Source organism: Aythya marila (assembly GCF_965140915.1).
Source record: "Aythya marila genome assembly, chromosome: 20".
Taxonomy (NCBI): domain Eukaryota; kingdom Metazoa; phylum Chordata; class Aves; order Anseriformes; family Anatidae; genus Aythya; species Aythya marila.
The window spans coordinates 5,991,818-6,016,887 of record NC_139061.1 but is presented as its reverse complement, the minus strand read 5'-3'; the positions used below and the strand labels follow the sequence as shown (position 1 = coordinate 6,016,887).

Genomic DNA, 25,070 nt, shown 5'->3' with positions numbered 1-25,070 from the left:
AATATCTATACATATCAGCTTCTGTCTTTGTTTCTCTACCTGAATCATAAGATGCCCAGCCACAAGAAAAAATATATATACCAGAAGATCGGTGAACATTGATAACTGGGTAGAAGAATCAGTTTAATTTCATAACTCTGTTAAGTGAAACAGTACAGTTTAATTAACCAGAACTTACTCCAAAATAGGTTCTTTACTACAGCAAAATAAATAGGTAGCTTACATGCAAAGTAGTTTACAAGAAATTCTGATTCCTGGTAATAAGACACACAGTCTTCCTTTTCAGTAATACAGAACTAGCAGTGGGCTGTTAGGAAAAAAAAAAATAAAATCTGATACTGTGACTTACCAAAGCACAACAGCTGTTACTCCAATTCACTTTAAGACAGTATTTCAATTAAACTCTCCTGTTCACTAGTAACTTGTTTATAGCTATTTCATAACTTAGATTTTTTTTTTTTTAATCTTAGTGTCTAACCAATCTCAACCTCATCTGTGGGACCAGAGCATCTCATACTACAGTGACGTCCAGTATCAAGCACCAACCCCACCTGGTACAGCGCTCTAGACAATTCATAATCTATAACTGATGTGGCTCCTTCCAGCTCAGCATCTTCACCTTCTCAGCATACTCAGCACAGTGGCTTGCCCATTCTGAATTTTAAACACTGGAGAGAGATTCTACAGTTATTACTCTGACAACTGAACTACCTTACTTTTAGGCAAAACTATTTATTGTTTTACCTACAGACAGGTTCATTCACCTAATAAAATATTGACAATGCCTTACAGCAGTCTAGTTACTCAACACCAGAACACAAGTTCCTGGGAGAGGTGCTCCCAGAGTTGTTGCTGCTGCCCAGGCTACACAATGGCTGAGAGCAAAGTGCTCTACTCCTGCTTGCTGACTCTTAGATGGAATATGGAAATCCATCTTACCTGCCTTACAGGGATTTGGAGGATTTGTTTGCCAAAACACTCCTACTTCAGTGGCTTGATAACAAGATGGCATATGAATTGGAGATACTTTAGTTACAAATGCACCAGGCAAGTCATTCTTAAGTACTTAATCACTACAATGATCTTTCTGCAAAGAAAAAGACATTGTTACCTAGACTTGCACTTGAATGACTAAGAATTCTCCCTCCCTAGACACAGAGATACCAGAATCAGTCACAATTATGTTTACATTAATCATTAACAGCATAACAAAACCCAGTGACAAGATTTTGGGGAACTCATTAACAAAGGCATGATGTACACACGTTTATTTAAACATGGCAATTTATACAATAGCTAATTAGCTAATCCCCACCCCCCAACCTGTGTACCTGGATATCAGAATTAGCACCTAGTATTTATAAAACAAAGAAAGACTTTGCAGTATTATTTACTGCAAGCACTGGTCAAATCCTACATAATTCGGGCAAGTGGCACATGTGTAAATTAAATAATCCAATTTCTTGTGATCATCTGACTAGCTCATTGCCTCACCATATCAGAGGAATTTGGGATAACCGGTTATCTTTGAAACACTAGGAATGCATAGTTCGTACATAGCTGACAAAAAGGAACAAAACACAGTTTTGGTCTGAAATTATTGCAGTGCAAATTTAAAGTATCTGTTTTTAAAGCAGTGGAACATAAAAGAGGTAGGTACTTCCCTCCTTGATGGTAACAACTTAACATTGCAGTTCAAGCTAAATAGCTCTGTGCTAGATATCTCAGGTACACTAACAAGTCAAGGCAGACTGGATTAACTGAGATATTTAAAATGATATAAAACGTTTCACTGGCATAAAAAAAGTTCTATTGCAAGAGGTTACTTTTTGCAGAGTGAGCTCTTAACCCGAAATACACTGATCTAGACTTTTAGCGACATAAAGCTGTATTTATCTCAACGTTTAATTCTTTAGCAAGGTAATTTCTCTTGCTAAAGAGGGTCACTAAAGATCTGAACAGTGATGTTTCATGAAAATAAAGTGCACTTTTCTGCTCAGAGCAACAGCTCATACTTCTGCTAAAAAGCAGTCTCCAATTATATGAACTTATTTATTGACCAGGATTGTTAAAAAATCAATCAAGACCTAGCCCAGTGATGGAAATTACTAGGCAATGCCAGAAAAGCAAGCCCCTTTTGGCACAATTCTTTCTTTACCTCCTTCCCTCCCCCTTTAGCTCCACATGATGCAGTTTTTATTCAACATATTCCCTCCTATTTCTGAAGCCTGGCTCAACATTCTCTTCAAAAGTGGTAGCAGCACTGATGCACACCACTGAAGGCTATCAGGTATACTGACAAAACAGAGAATGTTTACATGAAGAAAAGTCAAGTTTTAGATGGCAATAACTGTGAACTCAAATCATTACAAGAATATCCTCTCTGATTCATCAGCTACACCATCTAGTTTATTGAAACACTAGCAGTGTTCTTGCCTTTATACTGCAATGTGATTTAACCAAAAGGTGCTAATGTGAACACTTCCATATTTCATTTTCACTAATACACGAGATGTCATGCACAACCCAGACATTAGATTTTAAATCTATTTACAATTTTACATATTTTACAATATATATTTCATCTTTACAGCTACAGAATAAATCCAAGCTAACATTGATATCTTTCAAGTTTCTGCTGGAACTCGAAATCTGTAAGTTAAACTAATTATTAAAAATGTTTAAGTGCATGCCTAGAAGGAAGCTTTCTGGAAATATGTCAATGGACGAGTGTTGCTTAAAAATTACACTGTTTGTGTAGAAAATTTAAATTCATTTCAAAAACTCACAAAAGCCTAATAGAAATCTAATTGACTAAAATAAATACAATTTATTACACCTAACCAAAAAAATGTACCTTTAAAAATGTACTGATTTAAGCTCATCTGATTTTTAGCCTTGAATTTACTTCCCTTTCCAAGAAGGGGATAGTACTAGGTGAGAATAATGACACTCTTCAAAGTTAACACTTTTAATTATCCTGCATAAACCTGAGGCTGCAGTGGTGGGGGCAGCTTGTCATTTTCCATGTTTTCAGAGTCAATAGCTGCTAAGGCTTGATTTTTTGGCTTAATTTCTAATGGATATTTCTCAACAATATCTTGGACTTCCTTTGCAACTCCATCAGTCCAATCTATCAGGTCTTTCTCAAGCTTCTTGGCTTCACTGACAATTCTTTCCTGTCTCTCATTCAACTGAGACAGGAGATCTAAGTTTTTATACATTTGCTTAACACCCAGGCACACATCAGGTGACCAGCTGTCAGATTCTTGCTTCTTCGGGGATGTCTGACCAGTCATAAAACGATCAAAATCCTCTTGGCTTAGATTTAAAGACTGAGCATCCAGTTTTTCAATGAAGGCCACAGCGCAGCACTATGAACAAAACAAAGTCAGCATCATCACAAGCTACAGACTGGAACTTGTATGTTATTTATTTATTTATTTATTTATTACTGTGTAATAATTTATTTATTTATTACTGGTGTAACTACTGTTACACCAGTAAAACTGTTAGACCAAAAACCAATTATTTTGTGTCTAAACAGATCATTCATAAAGAGCTTTTCAGGAAGCTAGCTATATCAGACAGTTCACATACATCTCTCTCCTCCCAAAATTTGAATAAGTCAAAAACACAGAATGATACCGGAAGATACAGTTTCAGCTGAACTATTCTGACTTGGTGGATAACATTTAATCATGTGATCGGCTGAGATATGGTATGCTCTCTTCATTTCATGAAAGAAGCAATGTTGAGATGCCCATCTTACCTCATGGATGCTCTCCTCCTACTGACAAGAATTTTTAACATCCCAAGCATCTCATTCAAGTATATGTTTTCCTCAAGACTTGCTTTAAGATGTAATGCAGAGAAGCCAAGTTCATAATTATAATATAAACAAACACTTTTAAAAGTCTCTTTTCCTCCACTCATTCATGACAATTCTGCAGTCCTTTCAAGAGGGAAACTCTCATGGGCTTATACAGGGAATTCTGCATCTGTAACAACTGCACTGCCCAAGCCCAGGATTTTAGGAATAAAAAGTATAATCTCCTCACAGAATAAAAGTATGCCTAAGTCTCTGCATCAGACAGTGCAATAAAGGGTTCCATCTTGTGAGGAGCAAAACACTCTCTGGTTTGGAAAGCAGAGAAAAAAAGAAAGAAGAGATACATAGCAAAAGAGCTTGCTGTACCCTAAATAACCTTTAGCACTATTTGAAGAGTTGTTTTAATTTTCTTTCTACAATGTTATACCATGTTTGCATTTACTGGAAATTCCGGTATCTAAGTGAAAGATACTGTTGTTGTGTAAAGTGTCAACACTGTTCCTGCACTTACCAGATTGGTAAAATAGTAGCCATCTTCTCCTGTCATTAACCTGCTTGGATTACAGAATCGTGTTATATACTGGATGTTGGACTGCAGACGGGGTGGGTTTCCCTTCAAAACAATATATATAAGTGTTGGAAGAAAGTCATCAGCAGAAGCTGGTTCATTTTTTGTGATCTTTATAGCATTAAAGATGTGCTTGCTGCACTTGGTGATGCATGCTAATTTATCACGAGGCACACGCTTTGAATCCATCTCAATAATATCTGTAAGATAGAAAAGTTCTCAAATCATTAAAGCCACAGAAACAGCCACCTGAACAAGACAAGGTGGACACAATAGTAAAAATGCATTATTTTCTATCTTGTGGTGCTTGATGTTCCATTAAAGTACCTGCTTATTCAGCCTTTTATTGGTTCAGTCCAAGCATCTCAAATAAGTTAGGTAAGACTAAGCACTTCTCTGATAGTAGTTATTCCTAGATGACAAACTAGCTCAATACGACAAAGGCTACTGCAAATGTAAAAGTCTGAACAGCAGATAATAATTTCTCCAAATAGGAGATCTGAAATTTAAAACTGTAAATGTAAACTTCATCAATCACAAACCTGTAATTGCTTTTACAACCATATCAGACACTTCTGGAATTTCTTCATTGACAGGAACACACAGCATTTGTGGAGTTACCCAGTGCAAAGCCCTATGACAAGAAAAAACATTAAACTATTCCATGCCAGTAACATTCAGATGTTGGAAGCCAGCTTTTTCTTGAATTCAATGCACAATGAGTGCTTTGTGTGAGGCACTAGAACATTTATAAGCCAGTTTATTCCACTGAATTAATTTACTATTTCCAGAAAAAACGTATTTTCCTTTTTTTGCTTTAACTTAACAAAAGCACACCAATTTATTTTGCTAGTGAAGTAGACCTTTCGTTATTAATCTTATTCATTCCTTCTATTTATTAAAATAAAATGCTTTTAAAACTTTTTGTTTAGAAAGCCTGCCAATTTTTTGTGCACAGCAACAGACTTTTAACATGCTTGACTCTGAGCCCTTTCACAGGACTGTGGATTACTCAGCTGTTTTTCTTTGAAAGGCTTACCTGATTCTCTTCTGGACGGCAAGATCCTTCTTCTCATCATCAGTTGTTTCAGGACAAAATACGTATTTATACTGTCGAGTCATAATGTATTTTTCAATCTGATCCATTGCTTTCTCAACTTTTTCAGGGGGCACTGAAAGGTACAAATTCCCCACACCCAACACAGTAAACATAGTATTCCTAGACTGCTTAGAAGATTTAATACAGTTTGGTTCTAATGTCACCAAAACAGCAGCATTGACTCAAGCCAGCTCTCATAAACATTCCTGAGTTGCTAACGAGCTGATATACTTGGAATATTTTCACTCTTTACAGCAGAGGCAAAAATATAATGGTAAGAACACCGTAATGATGTACCAAGGTAGGTACATGCACTGGCTCCCAATGAAGCACGTTCATTTAGCATGCAAATTAGGTTCACCTGTTTGTAGCTTACAAGAATATTTCTTGAAAAACAGTCTGAGAATAAATCCAATGAGGTCCTCAAAGTCCTCTGTGCCTATTTATCTCTCTAAAAAAATCCTTAAGTGTGTTTAAGATGTGCCACTTACATACCAGACACAGAAAGGCAGTCTGCAACAGAAGCACTCCCCTCTCATTGGCTTTTTGAGTATTAGCAGTGTGATAACACTATAATAATACTGCTAATTGGCTTGAGGCTACACATTCAACCTCAGTTTTAAACGAATAACATTGAATTTAAAACAGGAAATGAAAACATCTGAACCATCTTAATTGGGAGTTTAAAGAAAACCTGCAAAAACAAATAATTTAGATTGTAAAACTTTGCAGAAATGGTGCTGCTGGGAATAGTGCAGCGATACTACCAGACTAGAATCTGTTAACACCATCTCTGAGAGGTGGGTAGGAATGTTTTGCTTTTACTTGAAAACGCAAGAAGCTTTATCCTCAAAACATTACTTTTTTTCTAGCACTAGGATAAGAGGAAGAAGAACACGATACTTTTCCAGCGTGTCTGTAATTTCTCTGCTACATTTTGATAGAAGTCCTGGGCACATTCAGATTGCTCCTCAATACTTAAGTCCTGCAACAGAAAATTGATTTAAGCGTGCATGTGTGGAAGAAATGGCAAAAATGCCTTTGATGGCAAGTGTCCAGCTGCAATAACAGTCTAAGAATGCAAATATATCCTCCTTAGAGATGTTTACGTTGGCTACATTATATTCAAAAATATGAAAAACCAAGACTAGCTCCTTAACATATGAAAGATTTATGGTTCTTTGCTGAACAGCTGTGTATTAGCAATGGAACCAGACAGTTGCAACGTCATTTTCCCCAGCCACATCTCTGAGTAACAGTGAGAAGACAATGTAGACTGTTTAAGTAGAATACCCGTTCCCAATTTTGTCTCTTTTTAATTATGATATTCAGTATACCAAAAAAAAAAAAAAAACAGGAATGTAAGTTACAAATCTGAAAGAGTATCTATGAAGTAAACACATCTAATAATACAGTTACTATGAACATATTCACATCATTCGTGAAATAACATTGTCTTTTGGGCATTAACTAATTGAGCTAATGAAGAACAGAATGTATGTTTGAAAGATTAAAGTTAACTATACTTAAGTCACTTTACACCACTGAATGGCAGCAAAAACCATCACTTCAAAAAAAAAAAAAAAAAAAGATGGAGAGAGAACTTAGTGTTCTCTAAGGCCAAAACCAAGACAGCTCAAACATGTAGTCTCAGCTCTGACAGTAGCAGTGCTGCATTTTACACCTGGTTTATAAGTAGTAGCAAATTTTAAGTTTTGAGAAAGACTTCTTTGACTAGCACAAACTGTCAATGAACCAGTTAACTAAGAACAACTTTAATGTTTGTAGCTAATAATTATTTTCACACCCTACGCTCAGAATAGATCAGTTTTAAAAGAAAAGAAACAAAAATCCAAGATGTTTTCAAAGTGGAATGCACGTAAGGTTCCATCAGAACTCCCTTTCAATTTCCAGTCCAATTTGAGGATATCATTTGAACAGCTGCATATTAAACAGGAAGGGGGATAAAAAGTTGTACTGCCTTACTTAAACCATAGGTGGCACTAAAGATACATTAATCTTTCAAGAGCAATTAAGCTTTTATGTTGAGAAATTGAATATATCCCATGTTCCCTATAAAAAAAGTAGTCAAGTCACCCTCTTTCCCCAGAGGGCAGTATCAACCTGCACACCTCCCTTTCTATCTTTGTACCGTTTTATCTATCTAAATCTTTTTATCTATCTAAGATATTAAGCTATCTAAAAACTGAATATGTAATATAGAACTACTTCCCAAAATCATGTTTATCCAGAAGATTGCTTGTTCAATAGGCATTTTGTCTTTCAGAACTAATTTCTCTGAGATGCAAAAGAAAGTTCTCTCAAGATACCTGAGACACTGAAGTTTGAGTTTTGCAGCATATACCATAGCAAACCTACAAACAGTAGTGCATTCATCTTCAATTTGACTAAGCACACCAGCTGAAAACTCCTGTATGCATTGCTTAAAAAACTGCTGGAAGAAGTGCAGCACTTTTTCCATCTCTCATCAATTTCCCCAGTTTAAGTAAAAGACATGCAAATCACTTACCCTTTTATGATTCATTGTGTCCAAAAATAATTTACATTGCTTATAGATATCTTGTCCTGATTTATGATATGTCTTGAGAAATTCTATGAATTCCTTGTATACTCGATCTGTCTCGATGCTAGCCTGCCTGTTTATAGAAGGGCTGGGAGACTTGGATTCTTGGATCTCTGCTGGGAAAGTTTGGACACATCAGATTAGCCTTTTCACATTGGTGTATGAATTCAAGAAACGTTTACGACTTCAAATTTTTCCCCCTTATCTTGCAGATGAAAAAGCAGTCTATTTCTTAGCAATGAAATATTGGATATTATTAAATGGAACAATTAAATACTTAGTTTCCTAGAGAAGTGAAACACTTAGAGCCACATACCCCATTTATAGTACCGGTCTTTGTATATTAGCAAATTACTGTAACGTTTGTTTGCCTTCAGACTTCTTACATTTCCATTCCTAGGTAAAATCCTTCTATATGAGATCAAGGTTTGTCAATGGGATTCCACAGCAGCTTAAGCTAATGGTGTGGTCCCATTTCCATCGTCCCTCACTTCTACATTCCTGCTCCCGCACTTCCACCAACACAAGCATTTATTCAACTGGCTCATGACCTAGCTCAGGGAATAGCAACTCTAGGTTCCTAGTCAGAAACAAGTCTTTCTTATGGGGTTTTCAGGAGGATTAGCTCCCCAGACTGGCTTACTGAAAAGGTCACAGGAGCACCAGCAGCAGCACAAAACAAGGAAAAGGAGCATAAGGTTGGTGAGAACACAGCAGCCCCTCTGGCTAGGCAGTTGGTGCCACAGGGTCACACCTGCAGCGTAAATGAGAACTCGGCCATTTGTGTTTCAGCAAAAGCAGAAGCATTGCATCTGCTCAAGAAAGAACCTGCTTGGCCCTTGAGAAGGGAGGAGGTATACAGAGTGCACCCAGCACTGGTTGCAAGTTTATACAGCTGCAACCACAGGGCTATCCCACAAGCACATCTGATTTTCCAAGATATACGCTGGAAGTTAACTGTACTGATCCAATACCTTCCCTATCAAAGTTTAGTTCACCCACCTTTCAATTTGCCAGCCAACACTGTTCAAAATGAAGGATTGAATAGAGATGATGTACATGAATATGATGAAAAGCAAGCAGCAAAGAAACAGAAAACATGAAAATATTCAAAATCAAAAGGGTACAAACATATCTTGCAACCTGAAAATACCAACATGCACAAGAGCTCCTTGTTTCAAGGAGCACACAGGCAGAACTCTCACATAAGCAAAAAAGAGTTAGTATATTTAAGTTGATGTGTTTAATTTGGACTCAAAGTAGCTTTTTTTTTTTTTCAATTTTTTTTGTTATTTGTTTTTAAAGAGACACAGCACTATAGTGAATTCAGAGCTCTACGATCCAGTGACTAACACAAACAGATCATTTGACCAAAGCACAAGGCTTGTTAATGCCTCTAGGCTTCAGCATAACCTTCTTTGGATAATGATTTGGTTCCATTAGACCATTTATGCTATTTAAGTTATATGAATGTACAGTTACAACTGTAGCAACAAAGATAAAAAGTGCAAATCGACCTCCGTTCCAGTTATACTAGAACACTTTCAGAAGGAATTTCCTTCAGTCGTCTTTACACCTAAGATTCAAAGCACAAGTACAGCATTCATCCTGAAGGGGCAAGAATTACTGTTGACTTTTGTCACATTTAATACTAAGTAATCAGTAAGTAGAGAGCATAATTTCAAAATCATAAAACGAAGAAAGCAGGATAACATTCAAAAGGGTAGAATTATCATTTTTTCCCCTACAATCAGTGTTTTTATTTCAAAGAACTACTGACGATTTATTTAAATTTCAACATTGATTTCACTATATCATAAAAATAAAGAACTGCATTCTGCTATTTCAGCTCAATGAGTATGGATATGAACTTTTTAATTGCAGATATAAAACAGGTTTTAGATACTAGAGATTTGAATTAATTGAAAGACAATTGAAGCAAGTTTGCTGCTAATGTAGGTATTAAAAAACTGAATGTTAGAATGACCTGAGTCACATCAAGAACATCAGGTAGTCACTCAAACACAGCAACTTCACTGATTTGTGTTGAAATCCTTTTTAAGGAAACTGAATCTGTACAATATGCACTGAGCATTAAAGTCTGCAGGAAAAAATGTAGCTTCAGCAACAAAACGGTTTCAGCTTTTTCACGTGCTCTAAAAGAATCAAGTCTTAACTACAAAGAAGCTGATTGCAGGAAAGAAATTCCATTTGAACAAGAGAACCTACTAGATGCTAAAATTAAAAGTACAGGAAGAATTAAGAAAGGATCATCTCTTATAAAGAATAAGCAGTATCCATATTAAAATCTTTCTCAAGGCATTCTACTGAGATGCTAGTTGTCACAGCAGAACATTAGCACTCCAGTGAGTCACTATGGTTGTGCCATGGTCGAGGATCTGAGTCCAAGCAAAGAATACGAAGTAAGCCCTATCGTTAGCTCTGCTACACACATGCATTCATACTCTTCGTATAATTTGCAAAATAAAGACATGGTACATCTGCAAATTTCTTTAGTAAGCAGACCATGTCAGAACTGCAAACAGCATAGGATAAGATCCTAAAGCTGTTTGCATCAGCGGTTTTGGAGTCTTTTGGGTTTAAATAAAACCAGCGTGCCTGTCTTCTCTTGATATGAAATTGTCTTCTTAATATAGCAAACATCCGGAGATGTTTTGAAGATGTAAAAGTTCTTGAAGCGTGAACTCTTAAATTCAAGTCATTTCAACTTATAATCAGTTTTATAATTGCAACCTGGAATTATTTTTTGATAAACATATGAAGCAGCACAAGACCCAGCTACTTCTTACAAACTGTGGTAGTTTTTTTTTTCGTTTTTTCTTTTCTTTTTTTTTTTTTTTTTTGGAAACTGCATAATCCTTCACGTGTCAAGCTAAGGTAGAACAGAAAGAAGCTTCAACTTTATTCCTGTACTGTCCCTACCAAAAAGCTCACAATTGGTTTAGAGATTCAATTTCCCTTCAGAATTCTAGACTTGCTTTTTTATTTCTTTTGGTCACCATTACACTCAACAGCACAGGTTATAACTGGCACAACCCTAGTTTGTATTTTGCAAAGCCCAACTAAAGAGTAAGCTTACTAAAACCAAGCAGACAGCTTGCTCAAGCTGTGCTGCATTACCTTCAGTAGGGGAAGCCAGTTCCCAGGAGGGAGTAAAAATTTCCTTCAAATCCCTGAGAATGTTATCAGCATTTCGCTCCCTCCCAAGATGTCCTTGCTTAACGATTTTCTCTTGAGCTGCTGAAATAAATGCAAAAGCAAGCAAGACACCAAGAGCAGGAGCATGTCAGGAGAGATGACGAATGGGATAAAAAAAGAAAATATGGGAAGTGTGAAGAATGAACGTAAAAAATGGTTTTCATACATAGCTGAATGTCTCATTTAGCCATCTGTTGCTTATACACCAAGACAAATTCTAAGATGAAATAGAGACTTATTTAAAAGTTCTTATTAAAGAAATGCATCACCTGTAAGGCTAAAATACATTAATGTTGATTTTTCTTCTGGAATTCCTCCTCCAGTCTAGTGGTTTACAATTTTCACCCATGTGAGTTATTGCCATGCAAAGGCATCAGTCATTAATCATTCTTACTTGTACACCTGATCCAGAACAAACATTCAGCCAAATACAGCCTTGATATTCACAACCCACATACATGTAAATACTACAAGGTTCCTTTCACATTTATTTTCATTTAAAGGCACCATGTTTATACGTTCAAATTTTCCTGTTAAAGCTGCTGAAGCGATAAATTATGGCAGCATCACCTGATACCTTGTATGTCTAAATGCAACAGAAATGCTGATTCCAGTTTTTTGGAAATGACTGACAGTCAGTACCTTGTCTCCCATTTTCTTCAGGACGAGTTCAAGTTCACGTTCTAAACCACAGGATCACACAATGGTCAACTCATTATTCTAGCACGAGCATGTGTCACACAAACAAGATACTTTCATTCAGCAGTGCCACTCAGCAACACCTAAAAGCTCACATTTTTGTGTGTTTTCAGTAAGACTTTGTATACAGAAGTAGCTCTCAAGAAGCATCATTGCCCCAACTTTTTCAAGTCAAGTCACAGAGCATTACCCTGCCTTGCAGGACAATATATCTGTCAAAAATACGTGTTAACTTAATGTATTGTATAGAACCATTAAAAACAAGGTGGAAAAGTTACCCTTCTTAGCTCCTGCTCTGGAGGAAGCAGTGAAGAACTTCTTCACAGTAGTGACCTTCCGTGTTTTCTCATTGGTTTTCTTCTCCTCAAATTTTGAAAAGGTCAGGGACTGCGCCCCTTGGGTACTCTGACTACTGGCATACGCTTCTTCCTCCTCACGCTGAAGCCTGAGATTAGAAAGCAAAAAGTTCTCATTTAACTGATTAATGCGAGCACAGATAAATTAATATCCTGTGCAATAAATTACTCACTCCTCTGACATTTCAATTCTCCTCTATGCCCACCTGCATTTCAAGCTTCCTCTCGCACATCCCTTCACTACATTAAATCCACTCTTCCCGTGTTGTAATGGGGAAAGAGAGGAAAGACTTAAGATAGCCAGGGAAGATTAAACAGTCTCCTCCCTTTTGACATTACCAAAGTATAACAACAATCACTTTCCCAATGTGTCACAGCCCTGAATCCCACAGAGGTAGTCTTTCCCCTCAGCTCTATGGGAGCATTTCCTATAGCCAACTTCCTGCCCACGTCCTCCTCTTGGGGGTTTCACTGCACATCACCAGAACTACTTTCTATTTTGAGATGTCTTCATCAACTGACATACAGTTCCCTTCAACCCCAAATATGCCTTGGCTATCTCAAGACAACCCCTTTGTTCTTATCAGCCGTTACCATATCTCTCCATTCACAGAGAGTCGCTCATCTTCCTTTATCATCTTACTGAAGATAAAAAACCACGGCACACAACTGAGCAAGTGACATACCCCGTCACAATCTTAAAATTATTCTGGGGAACAGATTATTGCTGTCATAACTTGTTTTCAAAGTCGTGGAAATACATATGCTTGCTTGAATGAATGAGGCAGACCACTTCCCTGCAACACTAACAGTGCTTTGCAAAGACCAAGCCCCCTTTAACATACAAGAGATTGAAGAACTCGTATGTCTCTCCTATGGTTACTGTTCTCCTTACGCAGGAGAATTAAAATGGGTTAAATTACACTTCTCTTCAAGCTGCTAAAGAATTTCTGAAACGTTCTGAAATTTCTGAATTTCTGAAGCTGTTAAAGAATTTCTGAAATGCCCATTTTTACTGCACATAGTTACACACTGACAGCATAACTATCTGCTCCAGTAATAATAAAATTCTTAAGCCAAATTTATGACAGGAAAAAAAATGACACATCCCCTATGCTGTACTCAGCAGTTTACCTGCAACCTTCTGATTAGGCTACAAGTTTCATGCACTTCATTCTACCTATCTTTGCAGTTAGTCTGTTCCAGTGACAGTTAAAAGAATTAAAAAAAAAAAAAAAAAAAAAAAAAAGCCACACTACTTCAAGGCTTAAGGTAAAAGGTTCTGGTATAATTAGATGCCAGAAAACCCAGGCTTCCAAATCATAAGATTGAACTCAAACCCAGAGAGCTTCCACTGACGTAACCTTCTACAGGCAGGCTGATAAGAAAACTGCACTTCATGGTGTTTTTTTTCTAAATTACCTTGGTTAATTTATCACTAGGTAACTCAAGTTCACCAAAGCGTTCTAAACTCAGCTTTCTCAGGCATTTGTACTTTTTCCTAGAGTTCCAGCATATACCACTAATACATTAGGGTAAGCATATGCAAAGAATCTGTGTCCACGTGAACAAACATCTTGACCAGCTCAAGCCAACTGGCTCTTAGAGAGAGTTAACACGCAGCCTCATCTCAGCAATTCATGCAGCCTTGAAGCATTTCACTTTGAGTGGATATCACGTAAATTATACCTGGAAGTGGCACAAAGGACAGTTGTGGTGCGAGAAGATGCTTTCCACTTTTCTCAGGTAGTGGATGTTGTTTTTACTTTCTACCCAAATCCAACAAAACGCAGTTGTGGCTGCTCTAACTTTCTCAGCCAAGCATAGATTTCTCTCAACTCCCAATTTCAGAGTCAGATATTTATCACACTAGAAAAACTAAACCATTTTGCAGAAAACACATGCTTAGAAAAATTGCTTCAGTTATTAAAGCTAAAGCTTGGATGCCTTTGGGTTTAACCCTGAAGTCTGTTGAATGACCACAGCTGAGACTAAAATTAGTTTTTTAAGCAGTAGCTGAAACATAAAACCACCATGCTGGCTGTATTCAAGACACAATAACTGCCATCTCCAGAGGCAGAGGGATTTTAATCAAAATTGTCACTTTGACCCTTCCAACTGCTAGTCAGAATTACAGATTTCAGTATGCAAATAGGTCAAAGTATTTGTTGAGAGGTTGGGGGGGTGTTTACATTTGTTACTTCAGGCTTTCTTTTGAAACATCTTAAATTAGAATGTCATAAAAATTAATTTCTGCATCAAAAAGACGACTTTAATTCTTGCTGGAAAGGTCAAATTTGAGCACTGATGATGAAACTGAGCCAAGTAGGACTAGAAAACATGAGACAGGAATAGTATTTAGTAGAGTCAGCCTACTGTGAAAGACGAAGGCATAAAGAGGGCTCTTTACCGCTCTGCCAGCTCCCAATCCTCTTGAATCTGTTTCTGCCTGGCCTTATGGTATTCCTCTCTCCAGCACTTGGAGCAAAAGCCCTGCCAAGCAGGATTGCCATAGTAACCACATCCCTTCTTGCACAGGAGCTCCGACTGATCAACGTGAATTCCTCTGCGTTCAGATTTCAGGTTCATTTTCCTCCTGTTTAAAGAGAAAAGGGTTAAAAGCCAGAAACCTGCTAGCTAACAGCCCGCCGTTTGAAGGCTCCTCTCTTAGAAAGCAGTCACCTGCTTTAATTATTGAGCAGTCAGTCCCATGGTGACACGGGAAATTCCAGAGGAGGAAGGGCAGTTACATAAGCACGCAGCCGCAGCATTAGCATACGTTTGCATGGCTGTGACCTGCAAACAGGGCTCGGCAGCTGGCCGGGAGAACAGCCCAGCACTGCCAGCCGTCCGGTGATGGCACGCGTCTCTGAGCTCACCCGCACGCTGTTCTGACAGCCACGCAGGGACAAAGCAGCAGGGGAAAGAAGAAACACAGAGCTGCCATCCCCAAAGAGGACTCGGTAAGGCAAAGCGTAAATAGCTTTGCACCCAGGCTGTTTGCACGAAGGGCAAAACCGGTGAGAGCTCAGCGAAGGCATCTTTGGCTCCATGGGATGTGTCTTCAGAGCACAGGGAAGGATCCTAGCAGGGCACGTTAACATGGATGAGGTGCATCTCCATTTCACACAGTGCTCAGGTTACCGCAGGGTTAAGCTACGCGTCTGCACCCAGCCCTACAGAATTCCCATAGTGACCACAACAAAAACACTGTTTTTGCACCACCCAGCCCTTCCCTTTCTTTTTTTTTTTTACTCGACAGAAGCCAGCCCACGTGCCAGCTTGTTCCCAAGGGCATTCCAGCTACTTGGTGCCAGTTGTAAACGCTGGATTCATTTCATGATAACAGCAGTGCAGGATCACCTGCGAGTTTCAGGCGTGCACATGAAGACACCGGCACCGGGATCACACTACTGACATACACAGACACTAGAACAAACACCACGGGGTGCAGGAGGGCAGGTCTGGCCCCAAACTCAGCCCCTTTTCACCCCTGGATCCCCTACAGTGCTCCTTCAGTTAGTTGAAGAAGGCATCTTGGCAGTTCAGGTTCTTGCTCCTGGATTCACTAGCGAAGGCGTCCCTGGGACCTGCTCCCCTCCTGCTGTCACCAAGGGAAGGTGAGCTCAGGTTCCTTCAGGTGCCACGTGTGAAAAGCAAGATGAAAAGTCATCTCCTTAAAATAAAGAACATCAGTAGCTGTCAGAGCAATCTCATTTCTCCCCAAGTGAACCCTGAAGTCCATATGCTTGAAGAACGCAGTCCTCTGCTTTTTGGCATTTCTGCCCAGCAAAGGTCACTCACCCCCGGGAGCTCGGCTGCTCGACAGCCTTGGAAAGGGCCCCCAGTCCTTCCCGGGGCCATTCAGCAGAGGACAGCAGTGAGATGCACGACTGCCACTGCCAAAGACAGTTTTCCACTCTACGACAGCAATTTTATTCCATGCTGAATTCTATATGATCAATTAATTGAAGAGGCTGATAGCGTTAAATATTCCCCGTTGATCTAAACAAGCTATTTTAAGTAATGGGAAATGTATGATTTTCTCCAAGGGAGGAACAAATTAAATATTCCATCTCATCTACGTAAGTATTAAGGCTCCCTCCTCTAACATCTTTATCTTTGAAAAAAGTAATGAGTTTCTAAAAATAAGCTTAAAAATAGTTTTGTTGTAGACTTAGGTTAGAAAAACACTACAATTTAAGTTTTAGCGCTTTATTTCCCTCACTGCCTTCCAAAAAATCCTTGTTTCTGTGCTATTTTCATTTTCTGATTCCTCAAATGAGGTGTTCACGTTGATGACGACATACAGAACTGCGGACTGACGGTCCATCAGGCACCAGAAATTAGCAATCAAATTTTTGTCAGCGGCACAACCTGAAGCTAAATGGAGTAACGGGATGGGAATTGCACGTCGTCAGTATCTGGCAGCGCAGCCCTTTCTCAGAGCGCCACACACAGCCTCTGTAAAAAATTTTGAAAAGAACAGGGAAGCGAAGGATTGCAATTTCCACAATTGTTGCTGACCTGGGGGTTAGAGGGACAGCTTCCCAGAACAGAAGCTGCAGCAGCATTTTGATTAAAGCCTTCTCTTGCCTGCACAAACAGTTTTCCATACTCACGGCAAAGCTGACGGGCCTGGATGTCTCAGTTATAAATGCCAGAGAGCTATGAAGACATGGCAGATAAAACCCTTTTCATAACACAAAGTTCAGAGAGATTTTACACTGATCCCTATCACGCAAGGAAACGCTCTCTCAGATCCTATCACCCACTAAAAGGGTCAAAGTCACGACAGTTTTGCAACTGGATTCTGTCACCCGGTACCATAACCGAGATATTTGCTATACTTAACGAAAAGCACTGTGCTTTGGGCACTTGGATTTCTGGAAAAGGAAAGGACTGGAACAAAATCTTCTTGCCTAAACCCACATCGACACCCGGCTTTTTGACAGCTCGGCAGCATACCCCGGCTTCTGTGCCGCTTGGGCACTTTCCTGTCCCTCCACCGACACACACACACGTCAGCTTTCAATATCCACAGGGCTTCAACCACATCCTGGTGTCACGACCACCTCTGGCATCCTGCTGACCCCACCAGAACGAAAAATTCGGTTCTGCTCAGAGGCACAGCTCAGCAGCTTGCACAGGAGGGAGCGAAGCAGGTCTCTTGGTAACGAGATTTGTTTTTTTTTGCATTCTTTCTGGAGAGGTTTGCAAGGAGCCACGAAGCCAAGCCACCAGAAAACGAGCTGTTCTTTTTCTTCCCCTCAAGTATTTCCAGTTGCAGTTACATCAGGCTGGGACCCAGGCAGGACAAAGGAGGTCACGCTGAATTGATGTGCAGAAGTCACATGCTGCACTCAGAGCCACGGCTTTTTCCTTTAAAGACAGAAAGGGTTCACAGCCACGTTTCACGTGGCAGCATTTACATTTTAATAAACTGAACCCAAGGAGTTTATTTAAACTGAATACGAACAATCCACCCCAGGTCAGCTTTCTTGCAAACGAAAGATCTGTCATTCCTAAAAGTGTTTTTTTTTTTTTTTTTTTTTAAGAGCATTTGGGGTCCTCAGAAGTTCTTTCTCCTTCTTCTGTTCCCATCTCTCCTTCCTTCTCCAACTAAAGGTGCATTGTTCTGTATCCAAAGCCCAGCTCCTCAATGGATATGCATGGCCAGACCTTTTATTTGCATTCACACCCTGAATGTATCTACTACCCAAAGCTCAGCTCATAACCCAAAAGAAAGAACAAACGTGGGGTTCTCCTCGAGTCAGGCTCTATTAATAATGCTAATAATCAAGAAGGATCAAAGTACCAGAAGATGATAGCTGAAGTTACACAATCTGGAGAGATGCCCTGCTCCAAGCATCCTCGTTGCAGCTCCTGCAGCCCAAATAAAACTTCTCAACAGCTGCAAGAAGCTCTGCTCCTCCCTCCCAGGAGCAAACGCCTGTGTAAATGGCTTATTTGTACTCACAAGCTGCTTTGCTCAAAAAATGCAAATTGTTCAGCTGTGAACGTAGTCAGGGAAAGCAGAAGTGACAGCTTCTTACAGATTTCCTCATAAATACCACACCAGAGAATTTTCTGTGCTGGTACTAGACCCCTCAAAGATTCACGTCCATTTTAATTAGCATCACCGCTCTGATGCTAAAACAAAAGTCTATAAAATCGTTTTCCCTATGTTCCTTATTTGCAAGTAAAAGCTTCTGCCCTGCCGTTTTCCTCTGACACTGGAAATGGAGAAAGGCCCAGCTGCTCACCATGCCCACAGTCTTTGAACTGCCCCCAGCAGGACCACGTGTGCCCGAGGGGGTTGCTGGACACGTGCCCGACACCCGGACCCTCGCGCACCACTGGTGGATGAAGCACAAGACACCAGTCACGCTGGGTGGATTGAAGACTTGCACATCAAAGGTCTGAAAGGGAGATCTGAAAGGTCAGAAGGATCTCCCTGCGCAGCCTTCTCATCAGCATCCTTGCATACTTTTGTTAGAGTGCCCAGTCCATAAGAAGATGGTACGGTTTAATTCAGACATAGCTTTTTACTTCCTTTAATGCAATTCGTTCTAAAACTTACACATCTTCCCATCAACACAGTTTTATATTATTATTCCTAAGCTCATTTAATTTTTTCCTTTTATTCAGTAGGACTTTGAGCACTCACATACTTTGAGCAAGTGTTTTGAGAGGCGTGCGATACCAGCTCGGAGGTTTCCCAGCACTTCCTCACACCCCTAGGTGCCTCCTGCCAAATTTGGCATCCAAGAGAATATCCAGAGAACCGCAGCTTTCTTCAGAAAATGGAAACACATCATTCACGGGGGATAAGCCAGCTGTTTGTCCAGCAGTTCCTCCATGACTTTGTCATAGCTGCAAGTGAAAAACGTCTGGGGAAACAATACAGGGATTCGGTTACCGCAGGCACAGAAGCAGACGTGTGAGCCAAAACCAGAAAAACCAACTCTTCTGCAACATGCTGCTGGCCTACAGCCACATCACTTTCCAAAGTCACACAGCTCGGTCTATCTATGAAGGTTTACTTAAGCAGACACAGGACAAGCATGACACAGGGAACATATTTTGGTACAAGTACCATAGGAGAAAAAGAACCAAAGCATTGAGGTTGTTTGGAAGGCGGCTTTGTGTTGTCACGAAATCTTTTTTGTTGACCTGAACCAAGACAGTTTTCATTGAGTGTGGGTGCTCAATAAAACACATTCTAATTTCCACAGATTTTCAGTTTCAGGCCTCAGGAGCCCAAGTCTCTCATGGCAAGCACTACAGAGACATCTAAACCTACAAAGGGATTTTATCAAAGCGTTTCGTCTTCAGGCAACATCTGCAACCTGCAATCTACAACCTACACAGGCTGGGAAATACCCACAAGCACCCGAACGCACCCTACAACAGCCAGCAAAGCGCAGCACCTCGCTTACAGCTCACCTTCCACCTCTCAAGGATCCAGTCCTGAGCACGCCAGGCTGGATGCCCGGCCACCGGCGTCTGGTTTGCTGCTGCGTAAAACCACCGATGCAGAAGGAACCAGGCTGCACCGGCACTGAATTATGCAGCCAGGTGTTATTCCACCTCATTTCTCTGATGATCTGCCATCGCACCCCCCCGGGACTACGGGCACAACCTTCCCCATCAGCTGCTTCCCAACTCATAGGATAAGAAGAGAGCTCAGAAGTTTGCAGGCACTTGATAATCACACGATGCCTTGATTCTAGGCCAGTTACATCAAACAATCCTACCATTTAGATTCCCAAAAGCACGCTCTCTGTCAATTATAAGGCCATAAATCCTCAGGCCATCTTTCCAGTATGCTGTAGAGGGCAGGGAAGTAGCAGCAAGCAATGCTCCACAACGCTGCACCTTTCATGTCAGGCTCACGGCTCTCAGCAACAGCGAGAGGCTATAACCCAGTATTCTACACAGAGCAGCTTGCAAAATAGCTGGAAAAATTCACAGCACAAGTCTTCAAGCAGGCATCAAACTGACAGCAAAGAGCGAGCGCATTCCTAGCCTCGCTGTAAAACAAAGAAGGGGCACCTCTCATCCAAACAGGAGCTGTCACCAAGAACTGATTTAATGCACACATGAAAGACTGCACTTACGTAACACGTTCTTTTCAGCAATGAACCTAAGATAATTTTCAGAACACTTTGGGGTTTGCAGAGGCTGCAGGCATAGCTTTGGCTTTAGGAAAAGCACTGTTCGTGCAATAAGGCTTGGAAGCAGCATGGCTTTGTCTTTAGGTCTGCCACCACTGCCTTGTTTTTCTTGTTCCTTTCTAATGTGCACCTACCTTAATTCCCAGAGCCTCAGGAGGCAAGCAGATACCTTTATTGTCCATGCAGACCACATCACTGCCAGAAGGACAAGTTATTGAATTATTCATACACTATTTATTAGTCCTGGATTGCTTAGGTCACCTCTGATGGAAGAGCTGGTTGAAAAGGCTCACTTATCATGCGGGGGTCTCAACCTACAGGTGCCTTTATTAAGATGCAATTGCAAGACAACATATAATTACTACGGGCTGTGAAACACAGCTTCTAAATAACTCTGCGTGCAAACTCTGCAAATAAAAGCAGTGGCTTTGTACAAGTGCTCTGTAAGCAAGTTTCAGTTTTGGTACCAAAGTTCATTAAAATACATCTGTAACCAGGAGAAGACCTCACACAACAGACTCGGGCAGTCTGGCACAAGGTATGAGACTGCCTTGGGCTTGCATAGTTCAGCCTGCTGCTCTTTTGTGCAGAACATGAGCATTTTAAAGTAATAAAAAATAAAGAACGCTGTCTCCTGACATCTGAATTCCTCCTTGTTTTTTCCCATCACTTTACTCTGTTTCTTGAAATGGAGTCTTCTCAAAAAAAACCTTGGCACAACTCATAGCAGCGATCTACACCCGTCTTTCCCCTGGACTGAAGCAAATGCTATTTGGCTCTCCGAGTTTAAGCCTTCAGAGAACTTAATGAACAACTCGTAGTAATTCTTCTCATTAAAAAAACATCCAAGTGCTCCAAAGAGCATTCTCTGCATGGCTGGTACAGCATCACCCGCTGAAACTACCCATTTATGGCCAACCCAGGCATGGGATTTTAGAGCAGGAGAAGCAGCAAAGCTGGGGCAGTCTCCAAATGCATAATTCAGGTGGCTGAACAGCACCATACTTCCCATCTGATCAAGAGAGGAGCAAGTCCCACCTGAAACTGGATGGAAGCTCAGTCCCTGAAAATAAGCTTACAAGGAAGCCTAGGAAGGGCATCGAAACAGAGGGGTGGGACTGGGTTAAGGTCTCTAACAACTGGACATCTGGGCTGTGGAAAAATAACACATCGATTTTAGAAGCTACTGCAGCATCCCAAATGAAAGTGATCATAAACAGATAAATTGCCTTAACTTAAAAGCCAAAGAAAGCATCTTTTCTAGCTAAATGGTACAAAACACTACCAGCACTGGTAACTGACGAAGCAGATTAATTCTTTTAAGTGAAATATCTGAAAGCAAACACCCTGAAACACCAACTTGCAAATTACCCAGAGAGCCATCCTCCTCTCTTCCATCAGCCAAGTATTTAATGCAAAGAACACCCATCGACCCAAATGCCACAACGTCCTTCAGAGCCAGGTAAGTGTTGAAATAGTCGTGACTCACGCTCAACCTTAAACATTCAAGTGTGTAATTAACAGAAAGCTAATTAAACATGAGCTGGTTTCCTCCAAAGGAAAGGGTGGGGCGAGGATGATCTAAGAGTCACTGACAGAAAATACAAAAGCCATTGGACAAGCTAAGAATTAGGAAAGAAACAGAGGAGCTCTCTTTGGAGAAGAGATCGCATGTCTTCACAAATTTAGCATGCATCTTTCTTGCAATTAAGAAACTTCAGCTATAACATTTGCTTCCTAGTATACACAGCACAGGTTGTTGACTAATGTTCTAGAGAAAAGAAATAGTTGTTAACTGTATTTACGGACAAAGAGCTCAACCTGGAAACAACCACAGTCTTGTATTGTAATTTGGCAGGGGAAATTGCAACCACTGCTTCAAACGTCAGGAGCCTAATGGTCAGGAGGCTCCAACAACCCACACTGCTCACAATCTGAAAGTCAGTTCACTAACTAAAGACTGGACAAAGAGTTTTCCCCCCTCCAACGTCAATACAGACCTCAGGCTACAATTTTATTTGTCCACATCAGATTCTTAACAACTGCTCTGCCAGGAGTAGCGTAGACTGATGAATTAACAGCCTATGTCTCCCCACCTACACATGGCTCACACCTGCATTTCTACATGAAATCACAAGAAACATCCAAAAATCACCTTGTACAGCCTGACTTGGAATTCAAATTAGAAGAGGATTACCTAGAACTTCTAAAACCTCCTCAGGGGTAGCAGCTAGCAGCTTCTACAGGCTTTGCTCATTCTGCCAATGTCAACCACACTCACCTGGGTGCAGATTAAAAAGCAAGCTCACTGCACCCTCAACAAAATACTTCAAGGCATCTCAGGTGCCTGTTGTTTGTGGTGTAAAGTGATCTCAGGAATTAGCGTAATTAGCCTTATATTCCTATTCTTCCATTGTGTGTTGTTTGAGGGTTTTTTTGGGTCAGCAAAACACCCGTTTGAGCTATGATTCTCTTCCTAATCCTCTCCCTGAAAAACAAAACAATGTAATCATATCCAGAAGGAACCCCAGGTAGCTCCAGAAGACCAGGAGGTGCTCAGCACACTGCCCCAAGCACCAACATCGGGCGCTGCCAGCCCAAAGCACCACTTCATGAACAGTTTCACAACTACAAGAGCCAAGCAGACCGGTACAGCGGGGCCTCATCAGTAACAGCTGCAAAGCACAACTGCCGTAACGCACCCTGCTCCCAAAACTTCCCCCAAAAAACATCCCAGACCCCGCTCAGCCCGAAGGAACGGGCTGGTTTTGCCTCCAACAACCCTCCCAGCTGACTCAGCGCCCGTCACAGCGCTGACAGCGCCCAACAAGGGCAGCCCAAGCAAAATTAATACACCGGCGTCGAACCACACCCCCGTGAGCACTTTGGTTACTTCAGGCTTGTCACTCATCTTCCAGTATTTCGTCTCCCAGTGTTTCATCTCCCAGTATTTCGATTTCCAGTGTTTCATCTCCCAGTGTTTCACACCCTTTTGGGTGATACGGACACGTTGCTTCAAGGCGATGACTTGGTCGCTACCCGGGGTGCTCGTACGACGATGGACACCCGCAAAAGCACCCAAAACGCGCCACCTGGGATCCAACATGCCCTGCAAACTCCGCTTGGCTTGAGTTGAACGGATTTTGTTTTAAAAGAAAGTGTCCAACTTACAAGCAAAGAGCCAAAAACCCCTCGATCCACCAGGGAAAGGGGGAACAGGCGGTGGGGGCCGAGCTGCAAAAGTTACCGGCGACGCCTCCCACCCCAACCACCACAGCGCACGCACGGAAAAGAAAAACGAGATGACTGAACCGTACCCACGGAAAGAAAAATTGGAAAAAAAAAATAAAAAAGAGAGAGATTCTAAGAGAGGCTGAGCCTTAGGAGCCGCACAGGGAGGGAAGCAGGGCCCTGCGCCCCTCAGCCCGGTGGCATCGCCCTGACCAGCACCGGGGGGGCTCCCCCGAGCCGGTCCCGGTCCCCTCAGGGCCCGGGCTGGGTCTCACCGGTTGCCGGGGCCCTCCCCGGGTCCCGCCGCGTTGCTCCGCTCCCCTCGGCCCGAAGCGGCCCCGGCCGGGCCCGGCACCTCCTTCCCGGCAGCGGCCGCCCACGGAAGAGCGGGGACGTCGCTTCCTGGGCCGGGCCCCGCTGAGGAGGCTCCGGGGCTCGGCCCCGGTGAGGGGCAGGAGGGGCAGGGAGAGGGGGTTTGGGGACGAAAAGGGGTGAGGATGGAGAAGCAAGGTCGTAGGGGGAAAGGGGGAGGGAAAGGTGGGGTGTCTGGGGATCCTGAGCAGCAGCCGCCTCAGCCCAAGGGTTGGAATCGCACTTATCGTAGAATATCGCCGTATATCATAGAGTATCGCCCTATATCGTAGAGTATCGTCCTATATCGTAGAATCACGTTAAGGGTGGAAGAGAAATCCAAGATCAGCTGCTCCAACCGTCCCCCCGGCCACCAGTGTCACCCGCTAAGCCATGGCCCTAAGCACCACAGGGCCAGGAGACACAGTCCAGGGAAAGGCTGATGTTTCGTTAGCTGCATGGCGAGCACGAAGGCAAGGACAGGACATCAGGCAGCACCTCAGGGACCCTTCACAGCACCTGTGTCCCACGCGAGCTGGAGCTAGGAAGAGAGCTGCGTCCTTGCGGGGCTCCAATGTCCTCCTCAAATTCTCCTCTTGCACTCTTTCCTCTGCGCCGCGCAGTGCCATCCCTTCTCCTCTCAGCCACAGCAAACCAGTGTCCGACAGCCGCCTTGCTTTTGAATCAAAACTGATTTTTTTCCAGCTCAGACTGCTCCCACGAATGCCATGGGGTGTGCACTTATGCTGACTGCAGCAGAAAGAGAAAGAGCTGCTGCTATTTAAAACTTATTCCTCTTTCCCTTCTCGTTTACTCAGTGCTGTCACTTGGCGTGTTTTTTCCCCATTCAGCAGAGACATCCAGTTGCGAAAGCAGGTCTCACCTCAGATGGACAAACAGCAAGAAAAAGGGCAGCTCAGTTACTTCAGAAACGGAGGGAGAACACTTCTG

General features: G+C 41.6%; 1 protein-coding gene across 10 annotated transcripts; it reads right to left on the bottom strand.

Moving 5' to 3' along the window:
• Window positions 1-1,253: 1,253 nt before the first annotated feature.
• On the bottom strand, window positions 1,254-24,865 carry RABGEF1 (RAB guanine nucleotide exchange factor 1). Of its 10 annotated transcripts, none has more exons than XM_082776537.1 (11): window positions 24,639-24,865; window positions 14,768-14,953; window positions 12,280-12,446; window positions 11,225-11,344; window positions 9,086-9,106; window positions 8,030-8,199; window positions 6,403-6,484; window positions 5,440-5,572; window positions 4,943-5,034; window positions 4,344-4,600; window positions 1,254-3,374 (listed from the first exon to the last, which is right to left on the bottom strand). In XM_082776537.1, the coding sequence occupies exons 1-11, from the start codon at window positions 24,746-24,748 to the stop codon at window positions 2,976-2,978; spliced, it is 1,737 nt and encodes a 578-aa protein (XP_082632663.1). In that variant the 5' UTR covers window positions 24,749-24,865; the 3' UTR covers window positions 1,254-2,975. The 10 variants fall into 10 exon arrangements, with proteins under 10 accessions (XP_082632663.1, XP_082632665.1, XP_082632666.1 ...); XM_082776539.1 differs by having other exon boundaries at window positions 8,030-8,196; XM_082776540.1 differs by having other exon boundaries at window positions 11,225-11,341.
• Window positions 24,866-25,070: the final 205 nt, after the last annotated feature.